The 14,295-nt window shown below is 36.0% G+C and overlaps 1 protein-coding gene across 1 annotated transcript; it reads right to left on the minus strand.

Moving 5' to 3' along the window:
* Positions 1-349: 349 nt before the first annotated feature.
* LOC111578891 (annexin A2) lies at positions 350-13,072 on the minus strand. The gene is made up of 13 exons (XM_023285871.3): positions 12,978-13,072; positions 9,573-9,634; positions 7,143-7,236; positions 6,328-6,422; positions 5,621-5,734; positions 4,508-4,598; positions 3,334-3,413; positions 2,864-2,923; positions 2,626-2,719; positions 1,811-1,906; positions 1,404-1,462; positions 1,209-1,331; positions 350-546 (listed from the first exon to the last, which is right to left on the minus strand). Exons 2-13 carry the CDS (start codon positions 9,621-9,623, stop codon positions 487-489), a joined length of 1,017 nt encoding a protein of 338 aa, XP_023141639.2. The 5' UTR covers positions 9,624-9,634; positions 12,978-13,072; the 3' UTR covers positions 350-486.
* Positions 13,073-14,295: the final 1,223 nt, after the last annotated feature.

The raw sequence follows: 14,295 nt of genomic DNA on the forward strand, positions 1-14,295 counted from the left end.
ATCTATTATTATTTTTATTTTATTTCCTCTTCTGTTTCTATTTTCAGTCCTTATTTACCTTCCTGTTCATCACCTGTCCCGTATGAACGGTGAGTTTAAATAAAGTTAGACTGACGGATGATCTCCAGTGAGTGTGTGTCTGTCTGTGTGTGTGTGTGTGTGTGTGTGTGTGTGTGTGTGTGTGTGTGTGTGTGTGTGTGTGTGTGTGTGTGTGTGTGTGTGTGGGTGTGTGTGTGTGTGTGTGTGTGTGTGTGTGTGTGTGTGTGTGTGTGTGTGTATCTCTGCATGTATTGGATGCTGCAGCTGTGAGTCTCTGCTGCCACCTGCTGTTCATTCAGTCAAACACACAAACATTCAAACTGTTTTATTTTGCTTCCAGTCTGAATCTGTTCAGGCAGACGTGACGTTAGTTTTACAGTAATACTGACAGGAGGTCAGCTGATGCTTCCACCCAGCGGCCTTCTGGGAAACCGAGTCCAGACGGTTTCAGTCGTCGCCTCCACACAGACTGAGCAGAGCTTTCTGGTAGTCGCCTTTAGTGTGCTCCTGAAATACAAGAATATTAATAATAATAATCACATAAAAGACAGAAATGTTGTGTAAAACAATATTCTAGAACTATAAAATTATTACAGTTCATTCTGCACAGCAATATATTATTATTATTATTAACTAATATCTAATTTATATATAAATAAACCACAGCAAAAACATAATAATAATAATACAGTTAATATAATGAATAATTTTTTTAATTTTTACTAATTTTTATCTCTGTTTTGAGGCGTGAAGATGTTTTTAAATAATTGTCGCTGTTAATTAATATGTAGGAATCAATAGTTTGGTTTATAAAATAATCATAGTATGGGTCTAAAACTGATCATATGTTTGGCAATTTTGTATTTAAAAACAATTTTATTAATAAGTCTCAGTATAATCTGCATGAAATTTTGATTACTGAACACTGTCACTGTAAAAAAATAAATAAAATATATAGATAAAATAAGGTATTATTTTATTCATGTCGCTTAAAGTTACTAAAATATTTTATCTAATATTTTAAATGTTTCCTCTGATGTCTGACACACAGAGATAACCAGATGTTTTTCTAATTTTATGTAGTTATTGTTGTTTTATGAATAAACTGTATGTTTGTCTCTGTGGTGCGTTCAAGGTCTGAGCCAGTGTGGGGCGTTGCAGGCACTCACAGCGATGGTCTGGTACAGAGACTTCTTGTGTTCCCTCTTAAACTCTGTTCTGATCCTCATCAGGTCGACTTCACAGCGAGACACCATGATCCTGGTCACCACCTTCTCCTTCGCTCCTTTACTCTGAAAGCAGACACAACTTCAGCAGAGCGGCAGGAAGACGGAGGACAGACGCTTTTAAATGCCGCACGTTACCTTCATGGCCTCGTGGAGTCGGTTAGCGAAGTACAGCTGCCTGTTCTCGAAACACTCGACTGGAGAGAAGAAGATCAGCGTTTAGTTCAAATGTTCTGACGTCTGAAAGAACAATTACAATCTTTATTCCTGCCTCGTGTCCATCTCTGTAGCGCTAACTAGCATAGCAGCAGGATTATATAAAAACTACCAGACTGAGTTTAATGGATGATGGTGAAGCAGGAGAGAAGAAGAACCTTTTGTCTCTGCAGTGCCACCAACAGGTAGGAGCTGGAGGTGAGTTTATACAGAAAACATGAACTAGATGTTCCTAACTTCCTCTGTTAATGGAGATCAATCAGAGCTCAAAGCTACGATGTAAACGTCTGTCATTTTGGATCATGTTATATAGAAGTTTTTGTACGAACCCAGAGTGAGGAAGGATTTCTCCAGATCTCCTTTGACCTCCTTCCTGATGCTCTCCTTCATGTCGTAGGGACTGTAGCTCTTATACCTCTCAAACACTGCAACACAACAGATTAAAAAACATAGAAACGGCTTCAGTTCAGCAGAAAAACATGTATTAAATGTAAATTACCAGGTAAAACGGTGACACTGAAAGATGTGCTGGATGCAAATTAAACATTAAAAATGGAATTAGAAGTAAACTGGTTGTCATTTTAAGTAAACAGTTTGTGTTCTTTCTTGTCTAATGAAGACATTAACCCTCCTGTTGTCTTCATTTACGGGCACCAAAAAATAATTTCCTTGTCTGAAAAAAATCCAAAAATTCAGCAAAAAAATTCCCCAAATTTCTGAAAATTTGCAAAACCTTCAGGAAGAAAATTCCAATAATTCTTTAAAAGTTTCCCTTAAAAGTTTTATTTTAAAAATCCCACAAATTTGGCAAGAAAATTCTAGTAAATATTTTCAAAAAATGAGTAAAAATCTTTCAAAAAAATCCTAAAAATATCTGAAGTGATTCCATATATATCAGTAAAACTTCTAATGTTTTCTTTAAGAACATTTTTAACATTTCTTTTTTTCCACCAAAAATTTTTTCAAAGATTTCCCAAAAATGTTGAAAATGTGGACATCAGAAGTTTCACTGTGAAAATATGTTTTTTTCCACATTTTCAAACTTTAAAACGGGTCAGTTCTGACCTGCAGGACGACACAAGGGTTAATCTGTAGACATGCAGCTGTGAGGCTTTTATTTTGTAGTATTCAGGAAGCAGCTCACCTTTCTGCAGGTGAGGGACGCTCCTCTGGCACATGATGGAGATCCAGGCAGCCACGTCGGTGCCCTTCCTCTGGACTCCGGCTTCATACAGCAGCTGAGAGGTTCAGAAGGTTCGAATCAATCAGATTATTGATGGTCGATCAACTATCGATCAATACATCAGGAAACAAACTCCAACCAGAGGATCTAAAACTTTCTCTTTAGAGAACAAACTTTCTATGAACATGGTGAGACTCACTCTGGCGTCTTCATCAATCGTCTGATAGTCGACAACGTTGGAGGGTTCGTCTCGTCTCGTCTGTAAATTAAAAATAAATAAAAGTCGGTGTTAAAAATGAAAAATTAATCTTCTAATTCGTGCTCTTTTCCTAGAATTAAAATTAGGCTGAGAAAATGCCTCATTCTGTCACATATTAATTATAAAGTGGATACCTGCAGACTGTTAACTAAGAAAGTAACATTTTACAGTTTATAATGAACAAGAACTGAATAAATTATCATCAAACATGATTAAATATCACCTTCTGGTCTTCGTTCTGTTCAGAAGAATCTAAATAAGCTGCAATAACATTTCCTAAATTCTATAAAACTGAATTTCTATGAGTTTCAGGACTTTAAATAGCGATTAAATATTTATTGTGTTAAAGGTAAATGTATAGAAATGTATTAATGTTAGAAGTGTTTTCAGAATAAAAGCCTGTGGTTTACCTGAACCAGAGCCAGCAGCAGTTTAGCGAAGTTTCCTGATGTGTCTCCGGCGACGTCTTTGTCCAACTCCTTCTTAAACACTGACAGAATAAAAAACAAAGTTAGCTAAGTTAGCGATGTTAGCTATATTAGTGACATACTGACGTTTAGTTCAAATGTTCTGACGTCTGAAAGAACAATTACAATCTTTATTTCTAGCTCATGTCCATCTCTGTAGCGATAACTAGCATACCAGCGCTAATGACAAGTTTGGGGAGTGGCTAACACAAAGATATTGAGTACCTAAAGATGCTACCCAATAAATATGGGATGCTAACGATAGCCCCAAGGAGGCCAGTTGCTAGCATAGAGATATTACTGTGTAGGCAATGAATGCCGTCTATTAGCATATGGATGCTAGTAATGACATTAATTACGTTAGTGACGTTAGCTTCACTGCTGCTGTAGATGACAATAAATAGAATAAAGAGCTGCAACTTTTCAACTTTTCTTAATTTTTAAGTTGTTTACTGGAGGTATAAGTTGTGTTTTTTTGTTGTATGAATTGTTGAAAAAAAGTGAAAATTTCACCATTTTCCAATGACGCCTTTAATTTAGATTTTTTGTAATTTGTTCTGACATTGACGTCCCAAACATTTAATTATTTAAATTTTCTTGTAATAGAAGTAAAATCTCAGATAAAAGAAGCTGAAACTGGAGAAATCTTTGCTTTTGTTTTACAGTTAGGATTAATTTTGTGACAAATTAACCAGTTTTATTTTTACCATATTATGGCAGCCTACATGTACATTTATTTAAGTTTACCATGTCAAAATAATTCTATTTTTTTGTGTAATAAATTTAAAATAAAATAAGATCAAATAAAAAAATTAAAGAAAGTGAAACAAGATAAAGTGAAATAAAATAAAATATGATAAAGCAAAACAAAATAATACTATATAAAATTAAAGAAAATGATAAAAATATATAAAATCTAAGCTAGAAAAAAATCAACAGAATATACAGAGTGACAGGATGTGCAAAATGTGTAAATGACATGAGAAGGTAGGATAAAGATAAGCTTACAGATATAATGAAAGACGTTTAGAATGTAAAGTGGTTTAAATGTTGGTACTAAATAACAAATAAAGATTTAATCTACATATTTAATGTCAGTTATTTGAACTTCACTCACTTTCTTTGTAAACCTTCTTGATCGCCATCAGCTCCTCGTTGTTTCTGGAACAAACCAACTCGATCAGCGTCTCCTCGTCGGTCCCGAGTCCCTGAAAACCAGAAGGCACAAACCAGGAGAGACGTAAACAAACCAGTAAAGACTGTAAATAAACCAAATGAGACATAAACAAACCAGGAGAGACGTAAACAAACCAGGAGAGACATAAATAAACCAAATGAGATGTAAACAAACCAGGAGAGACGTAAACAAACCAGGAAAGACGTAAATAAACCAAATGAGACATAAACAAACCAGGAGAGACGTAAACAAACCAGGAAAGACGTAAATAAACCAAATGAGACATAAACAAACCAGGAGAGACGTAAACAAACCAGGAAAGACGTAAATAAACCAAATGAGACATAAACAAACCAGGAGAGACGTAAACAAACCAGGAAAGAAGTAAATAAACCAAATGAGATGTAAACAAACCAGGTGAAAAATATCATCTACACAGCTAAAGTTAGCAGAAGAAGCTAACTACTCAGAGTGCTATACTAGCTAGCTGCTAACATAGCCACGCATGAGCCACATATTCCATGTAATTAAACGAGGCAGCTAATCAGCTAGCCTCATGCTAACAGTAGCTAGGAGCTTATTTCATGAGACTTGGTGGTTAATTACCTTTAAACTGCACATTTACACGTGTCAAATTGTATAAATCATATAAATGTATTATTATATATTATATGAAAATATAATATATATTTATTCATGTATTATATATTATAAATATATATTATTTATATAAATTATATAAATATAAATTATTTATTATATAAATAAATACAACATGAAGACAGAAATAACAGCACTGAACCAGAAATGATATAAATATGATTTTTTTTTAAACAGTAGCTAATAATGTTATTATTTGACTTTCTGCACATAGAATTCAGTCTTATTTTAAAGACTTCCATTCAAACCTTTACAGTCGTTAATGTTGCTTTGGTTCCCTAAAAGGTGTAAATCCAAACTTTAATTAATGCTTTTGTTGGTTGGTGTTTAGGCCTTCAGCTGGACTTCTACTGGGAGGTTCTGGACCTGATCTAGAACATCCTCAGTTCTGACCTTGATGGAGGCTCTGAGTTCGGAGGCGTCGTACTGAGACGTGGACTTCATCAAACCCAGCATGAGAGACTCCAGAGAGCCGGACAGCGCCCCCTTCAGGGCCGTCGGCAGGTCCTGGAAATAAGAATGGAAAGAGGTGAAACGACTGATTTAAGATCAGAATTCAGCAGCAAGTCATAAAGCTGGGTTCTAGAAGGGAAGATAAAACTGAAAATGGACAAAATATCCACATTTTTGGTGTTTATTTAATTGTTTTACAAATTTTTCCATATTATTTGTACTGTCTATTTTATTCTATACACCGAATTTGCTCTGTAGTTCATAGTTTGCTGATTTGTTTTGGTAAATTGCTTCATTTTTTCTGCATATTTAGTGATTCGCACTCAGAAAAACTCACAAAAGTTAGTATTTATCTCTAAAATAACTCCTATCAGGCTAAAAAAAAAGATTATTTAGTCATCAGTAGATGTTCAGGTGTTTTATTCTAATAATAATAATAATAATAATAATAATAATAATAATAATAAATGTTTGGTCTATTTGTATATCATAAAAAAACAGCCTTTATTCCTCTCTGACGCTGTTTTCTAGTTTAAAAAAATAACAAAAATTTAGCAATAGAGTCACATAAAAAGCTAAAAACTCTGTTTCTTCATCAGATCTGAGCAGAAAATAAACGTAAACTTTATTTCCAGTTAATTAAAGACCTTCCTGGCGATTCGTTCGTATTCGAAGGCGATGTCTCGGCGCTGCTCGTAGCTCCGTCTGGTCAGAATGTCGATGATCGTCTGTTCGTCCACACCTGAGGAGAAAAACACTTTTAATTTAGGATTAAAAACACTTTTAATTTAGGATTAAAAAACTTTTAATTTATGAATAAAAACACTTTAAGTTTAGGATTAAAAACACTTTAATTTATGATTTTATCTCCAGATGCAACACGAGGAACTTGAACTCCAGTTTTTCATGTTTCTAATGAAAGAAAACAATCTGAGTTTGTGTTTTCTGCTGGTTTGTTTTTTAAGTTATGATTAGACATAAATACAGAATAAAAACATGGATTAGAAACTAAATTCAGCTCCAGGATCATTAACAGAGTTGATGAAAAGTATTTTATTGTGAAAGGTTTTGACCAGGACAAGGTTTTTATAGTTTTCCTGAAATCTGGTTCCTCTGAGGAGGGAAATCCTCCGACAGGAAGCTGCTGAATTCTGCAGACCTCAACTTCCTGTTTATTAGAAACCTAACGTCTGATTGGCTGAAGGTCTCAAAGCGACGCCTCCTATAGGCTGCAGCGGTAATGACATCATCAGACCAGAGCTGGGAGATGGATCAAATCATTTATTGATCTAAAACCAATCAGATGGTATTGATCTGAATATCAGACCTCTGATGGTTTAATAGGAGGTTCTGGTTCTGGTTCTGGTTCTGGTTCTGGTTCTGGTTCTGATTCAGGTTCTAGTTCTGGTTCTAGTTCTGGTTCTAGTTCTACTTCAGGTTCTGGTCCAGGTCTTCTCCTCACCTTTAGTCTTGATGGCCGTCTCCAGTCTGGCAGCATCCTTTGCCGGGTCGAAATCTCGGACTGGAACCACAGTGGGAAACCTGGGCTCAGCTTCCTACAGAGAACAGAACGTTAGGAACTACAGGAGGAACTACAGGAGGAACTACAGGAAGACCTACAGGAGGAACTACAGGAGGAACTAAGGAGGAACTACAGGAGGAACTAGAGGAAGACCTACAGGAGGAACTACAGGAGGAACTAAGGAGGAACTACAGGAGGAACTACAGGAGGAACTACAGGAGGAACTACAGGAAGACCTACAGGAGGAACTACAGGAGGAACTAAGGAGGAACTACAGGAAGACCGACAGGAGGAACTACAGGAGGAACTAAGGAGGAACTACAGGAGGAACTACAGGAGGAACTAATGAGCAACTACAGGAGGAACTACAGGAGGAACTACAAGAGGAACTACAGGAGGAACTACAGGAGGAACTACAGGAGGAACTACAGGAAGAACTACAGGAAGAACTACAGGAGGAACTACAGGAGGAACTACAGGAAGAACTACAGGAAGAACTAAGGAGGAACTACAGGAAGAATTAAGGAGGAACTACAGGAAGAACTACAGGAGGAACTACAGGAGAAACTACAGGAAGAACTAAGGAGGAACTACAGGAAGAACTACAGGAGGAACTACAGGAAGAACTACAGGAGGAACTACAGGAGGAACTAAGGACGAACTACAGGAGGAACTACAAGAGGAACTACAGGAGGAACTACAGGAAGAACTACAGGAGGAACTACAGGAAGAACTACAGGAGGAACTACAGGAAGAACTAAGGAGGAACTACAGGAGGAACTACAGGAGGAACTACAGGAGGAACTACAGGAGGAACTACAGGAGGAACTACAGGAAGAACTAAGGAGGAACTACAGGAGGAACTACAGGAGGAACTACAGGAGGAACTACAGGAGGAACTACAAGAGGAACTACAGGAGGAACTACAGGAAGACCTACAGGAGGAACTACAGGAGGAACTAAGGAGGAACTACAGGAGGAACTAGAGGAAGACCTACAGGAGGAACTACAAGAAGAACTACAGGAGGAACTACAGGAGGAACTACAGGAGGAACTACAGGAGGAACTACAGGAGGAACTACAGGAAGAACTAAGGAGGAACTACAGGAGGAACTACACGAGGAACTACAGGAGGAACTACAGGAGGAACTACAGGAGGAACTACAGGAGGAACTACAAGAGGAACTACAGGAGGAACTACAAGAGGAACTACAGGAGGAACTACAGGAGGAACTACAAGAGGAACTACAGGAGGAACTACAGGAGGAACTACAGGAGGAACTTCTGGTTTCCTGAGTGACTCATTCAGAGTCTGAATATTTCCAGAGGACCTCTGATTGATCATTGATCGGTTATCAGCTGTCTGGTTGTGCAGGTGAACTGTGGGCAGAGCCTCAGAAACTCACCTTTACCTGCTTTAGGAGGCAGTAAAACTCCGTCAGGTTGTAAAGATGCAGTAAAGTTTGTAAAGTTACATAATATAGAAGATTAAAGCTTCAGTAGAATATTTAGAGAGTTTAATAACAGCCAGATTGAAGTTTAAAAATACGTTTAATTTATTGTCAGTCATCAGGTCCTGGTGATGGTAGGAGCTTCTGGAAGATGTTTCTAGAAACATCTCCTCATGTTGGAGATGTTTTGTCTTTTTCTTGTCATTTTGTGTCTCGTTTTTGTCATTTTGTGTCTTGTTTTTGTCATTTTGTGTCTCGTTTTTGCCGTTTGTGTCTCGTTTTGGTAATTTCTGATCTTGCTTTCGATGTTTTAGGTCCTGTTTTGTCTTTTTTTGTTGTTGTTTTGTGTCTCTTTCTGGTGGTTTTATCTCCTCATCCTGGAGATGTTTTTCTATGTCCATGGTTCCTCTCTACTCTGCTCATAATCTGTAGAAATATGTTTCACCATGCTGGATGGATCTCCAACAACTTGAAGTATAATAAAAATAAACTTGAAAAATTAGTTCAAGTTTGCCCCCCCCCACACACACACACACACACAAAAAAGTGCCTGATACACACCAAAAGTTGTCCAAAATGAATGAAAAATGTTAGATATGTCCATGTTTTTCTTCACTGTGGTTCATTTTGATCTAAAGTCCTGCAGCTCTGTGGAACCAGAACATCATGAAGAAGGAGAGAGAACTCAGAGACGTCTTCTATCAGTCGTTAGAACGATGGAATAATAGAAAAAAACATTTCCTTTATTATTTATTCTATAAAACTATAAGATTGTGTCACCAACTCTTACTGCAGATATTTCACTGTTTACATTTTTACAGACTCATTTGTGTTTGGTTTGTGTTTTTTCAGTCATTTTCTTTTTTTTTTTAGATGATTTCCTCTCAGTATTTACTCATATTGTCTGATCCAGACTCACCCCTCCATAGGACAGAGTCAGCTGACTCAGAAACTCCGACACCAGAGCCATGATGGATTCACCTGGAAACAAACCACAGGTGAGTTTCAAACTTTAATGCTGTTTAACTCACGTTTATCCATGTTTTATTCATTATTCCACAATAAAACAGAGAAGCAGAACAACAGCGACCTGTCAGGTGAGATTATAAAAACCTTTAAAGAAGAAACTTTACTTAAAACCACAAAACTAGAAATCCTAAAAATATCTAAAGTGATTACATGTAGTAGAACTGTAAAACTTCTAATATTTTCCTAAGAACATCCACATAAAAATCAACCAAAATCCAGTGAAATTCGCTGGATTTTGGTTGATTTTTATGTGAATGTTCTTAAGAAACATTTTTAACATTTCTTTTTTTCCACCAAAAAATGTTCAAAGATTTCCCAAACATGTTGAAAATGTGGACATCAGAAGTTTCAGTGTGACATTTTTTTTCTCCACATTTTCAAACTTTAAAATAGGTCAATTTGACCAACAGGACGACACGAGGATTAAGAACATTCACATGATTTGACTGTTAGCCTGTTAGCTAACTGTTAGCTAACTGTTAGCTCAGTTTGGTCTCTCCATCGCTGCAGAAGTTCAAAGTTTTGGACAAACTGAAGCTGATTCCAGACTGGATGAAATGAAAAAGTTTTTAGAACATCACAGAACTTCTCTTTGGGATTAATGGAGTTCTGGTTGATTTGAACACAGAACTAAAGAGGAAATGAGTTCAAACAACAAACGAATGGATTTTGTTTGTTAAAGTGGGTTCCAGCTGCGTTTAGCTGCTCATGTTCTGATTCCTGAGGAGCTGTAGTGAAATAAAGTTAAAGTTTATCGATGTTTCAAACTCTGAAGGAAACGGAGACGTGTGATGAGTTCCATCCGGAACAAAGAGCAGAGAAACGTTGGATTTCCTCCTCGGATCTCTAAAAACAACCCAACAATGATCCTCCAGTAAACACTCCGAGGTGTGTTTGATTTATTGGCCAGGCGAGGCGACTGATAAGGACGATGACTCACAAACCAAACAGTCGCTGTGTAACAGCAGCGTTATTAAAGTCCGACCGTCCGGCTGTAAAGTCTTCAATCATTACCGAGACCCTCCACCTTCGACCTGCTGACAGGAAGTTACATCACCTAGCAACGGCAGCAACAAAACAGCTCCAGGATCACTTTAGACTGTTTGAAATAAAGTAATATGATTACATGAAACATGAGAAGATCCCAGAATTAAAACCGTCTGTTCCACAAACCTATTTTTTCAAGGAAAACACCTAAAATCCAGTTTTACTAGGAAAAATTTCTGGTTTTCTGTCATTAAAACTCAACATACTTCAGTTTTTCACCGTCGTTCAGATCAAATAAATGAAATATAAAAATCTATCCTGGTCACTTTGTTTTTTTTTCAGTCTTTTCTGCCTTTTTCCAAACCAAACAATCAGTTGATTCATAAAGATAACCGGCAGACATATTGATTAAGCTGCACATTTATACGTTTCAAATAATAAATAAATACAACATAAAGACAGAAATAACAGCAATGAACCAGAAATTATATTAAAATGATAAAAATCGCAGCTAATTATATTATTATTCAGCTTTCTCCACATAAAATTTAGTCTTATTTTAAAGACTTTCACCCAAAACTTTAGTTCATAGTCGTAAACGTTCCCTAAAATGTCTAAATTAATGCTTTTCTTCATTAATGTTTGGTTCAGACACATTTACACACAAACCAACAAAAGCATTAATTAAAGTTTGCACATTTTGCAAATGAGACGGCAGTTCCTAGCTACTGTTAGCATGAGGCTAGCTAATTAGCTGCTGCCTCGTTTAATTACTTGGAATTAACTAAATAATCAAAATGTTGCCTCATTAAAATGGATATTTAGTTTTACAGATAAAATAAACAGGAGAAAAGCAACAACTAAATGTAGTTTTAACTAAAGGCTAGGCGTGGCTATGTTAGCAGCTAGCTAATATAGCGCTCTGAGCAGCTAACTTCTTCCACTAACTTTAGCCGTGTAGATGACATTTTTGTGTTACTCTGGTTGTGTAATTAGTACTCATATTATAAATACTCAGACATGATGAAAATTCAGTTATAGCACTCCAGATGGTTAAAGCTCTTGGTTAGCTTTAGCTAAAGCTAATCTGGCACTTTTTCAGTAGCTATGAGACAGCAGCTCTGAGCTACTGTTAACATAAGGTTAGCTGATTAGCTGCTGCCTTGTTTAATTATGTGGAAAAAAGTAAATAAAATGTCGCCTCATTAAATGTATATTTTGTTTTAAAGATTAATATAAAAACAGGAGAAAAGCAACAACTAAATATAATTTTAGCTAAAGGCTAGGTGTGGCTATGTTAGCAACTAGCTTCTTCCGCTAACTTCAGCCATGTTGATAACAGTTTTATATTACTCTGGTTGTGTAACTAGTATCATATTATAAATACTGAGACGTGATGAAAATCTCACAAGTAAAATTTAGTTATTACAGTCCAGATGGTTAAAGCTCGTCGTTAGCCATAGCTAAAGCTAATTTGGTACTTGTTTTCTGACTTTTGAAAACTCTGTTGATGCTCTAACATTTTAGCAAATCTGTTCTGCAACATAAATATGACAAAAACTAAGTTTTATATCTTAATGAAAACAACCAGCATCAGATAAAGTAGCTCTGCTAAAAGCTAACTAGCTTAGCAGAGGGATGCTAGCTACCAACTCCAGGGGAATTCATATTTTTTTAGCTTTATATCAAAATTCTGAATGAATATTGCATATTTAAAGATAGATTTATTAATAATCTACACAAAAGAGCACATTTTGTTTTAATATGTCAGCAGTAAATTAAATGTAAAGCTCATTGTTAGCCGTAGCTGAAGCTAATCTGGTACCTTTTCTTGTTTTCTGACTTTTGAAAAGAAAAACTCAATAAAATAGAAATACTTTGAAAGGAAATTTGGTTTGTTCCAGCAGAAAAAGTGCTTTTCCTGCCGCCGTAGATGCAGATAAATGAACAAAAACGTGCCGTAAATAAAAATAAACGATTTCTGCCCGTAAAATTCAGTCTTATTTTGAAGGGTTTCACTCAAAGCTTTAAAGTCGTAAATGTTGCTCATGTTCACTGAAATCTGCAAACTTTAATTAATGCTTTTATTTGTTAGTGTTTAATCCTTCAACTGGACAGTTGACGGAGGAGAACATTTCCAGAACCTCCCAGTAGAAGTCCAGTTGGTTTCTATTAAAGCTCCTTCAAAATAAAACCCTTCAGTGAAGAAACTCGTCTTGTTCCATCTTGTTTTTCCTGATTTCCTGCAGCTAAAGCAGCAGAAACACTAGAACCCGTGTGTGGTGTAGAAGTTCTGCAGAGTTCTTACCTCGGAGCGGCAGCAGTTCTGGTCCAGGACCGTCTGGGTGTGGCGTTTAAATACCAGCTGACTCACCCACTCTGCTATCTGGAGCTCTGACTCAAACTTTTACACATCAGGATGAAGCAGAAATTCCTCAGCGAGGCTCGGGTCGATGCCGGGCTCTGATTGGCTGCCTGAAGTGGAGGTTTTTTGTTAAACAGAAGTTTTAACTCCTTCATGCAACAGTTTGATCAATAAAACCAAATAAAGCAACCATGGAAGTAATAACTGAAAACTTTATTGGTATAAATGTCTGAACAGTAGCTCAAAGTATGCAAAAAAAAACTTTACAAGAAAAAAAATCTTGTTTGCTGATGAGCTAAATGTAAATAGAATAAAATAGTAAAATAATAAAATAATAAATAAAAATAAATAAAAATAAAATAAAATAAATAATAAAATAAAATAGTCTAAAGGCTGCTGCTTTTTATTCAATTAGCTTAATAAATCTACCTTTAAATATGCTATATTCATTTAATTTATATCCATTTCATTAGTTTTTGTCATATTTATGTTAGAACAACCCGATTTATTCAAATGTTGGCGCATCAGCAGAGTTTTCAGAAGTCACAAAACAAGAGAAGTACCAGATTAGCTTGAGCTATGGCTAACCACGAGCTTTAACTTTAATTTACTGCTGATATATTAAAACAAAATGCGCCTTTTGCATTCTGTTTAAGTTAGCTTAATAAATCTATCTTTAAATACGCTGTACTCATTAAAAATGTGGATTTAAAGCTAAAAAAAATTCCATGAGAGATGGTAGCTAGCGTCCCTCTGCTAAGCTAGTTAGCTTTTGGCAGAACTTGTTTTCATTAAGATGTTACACTTAGCTTTTGTCATATTTATGTTGTAGAGCAAACAGATTTGCTAAAATGTTGGAGCATCAACAGAGATTTTAAAAGTCAGAAAACAAGAAAAAGTACCAGATTAGCTTTAGCTAAGGCTAGCCACGAGCTGTAACTAGCTTGAGTGCAATAACTGAATTTTACTTGAGATTTTCATTAAACATGTCTCAGTATTTATGAGTACTAATTACACCAGAGCAATAGAAAAATGTTATCTACATAGCTAAAGTTAGCAGAAGAAGTTAGCTGCTAACATAGCCACAGCTAGCCTTTAGTTAAATCTGCGTTTAATTGTTGCTTTTGTCCATTTTTAATCTTTAAAACAAAATATCCATTTAATGAGGTGACATTTTCATTATTTAGTTAATCCCACGTAATTAAACGAGGCAGCAACTAATCAGCTAGCCTCATGCTAACAGTAGCTCACAGCTGCTATT

Source organism: Amphiprion ocellaris, chromosome 1 (assembly GCF_022539595.1).
Source record: "Amphiprion ocellaris isolate individual 3 ecotype Okinawa chromosome 1, ASM2253959v1, whole genome shotgun sequence".
NCBI lineage: Eukaryota > Metazoa > Chordata > Actinopteri > Pomacentridae > Amphiprion > Amphiprion ocellaris.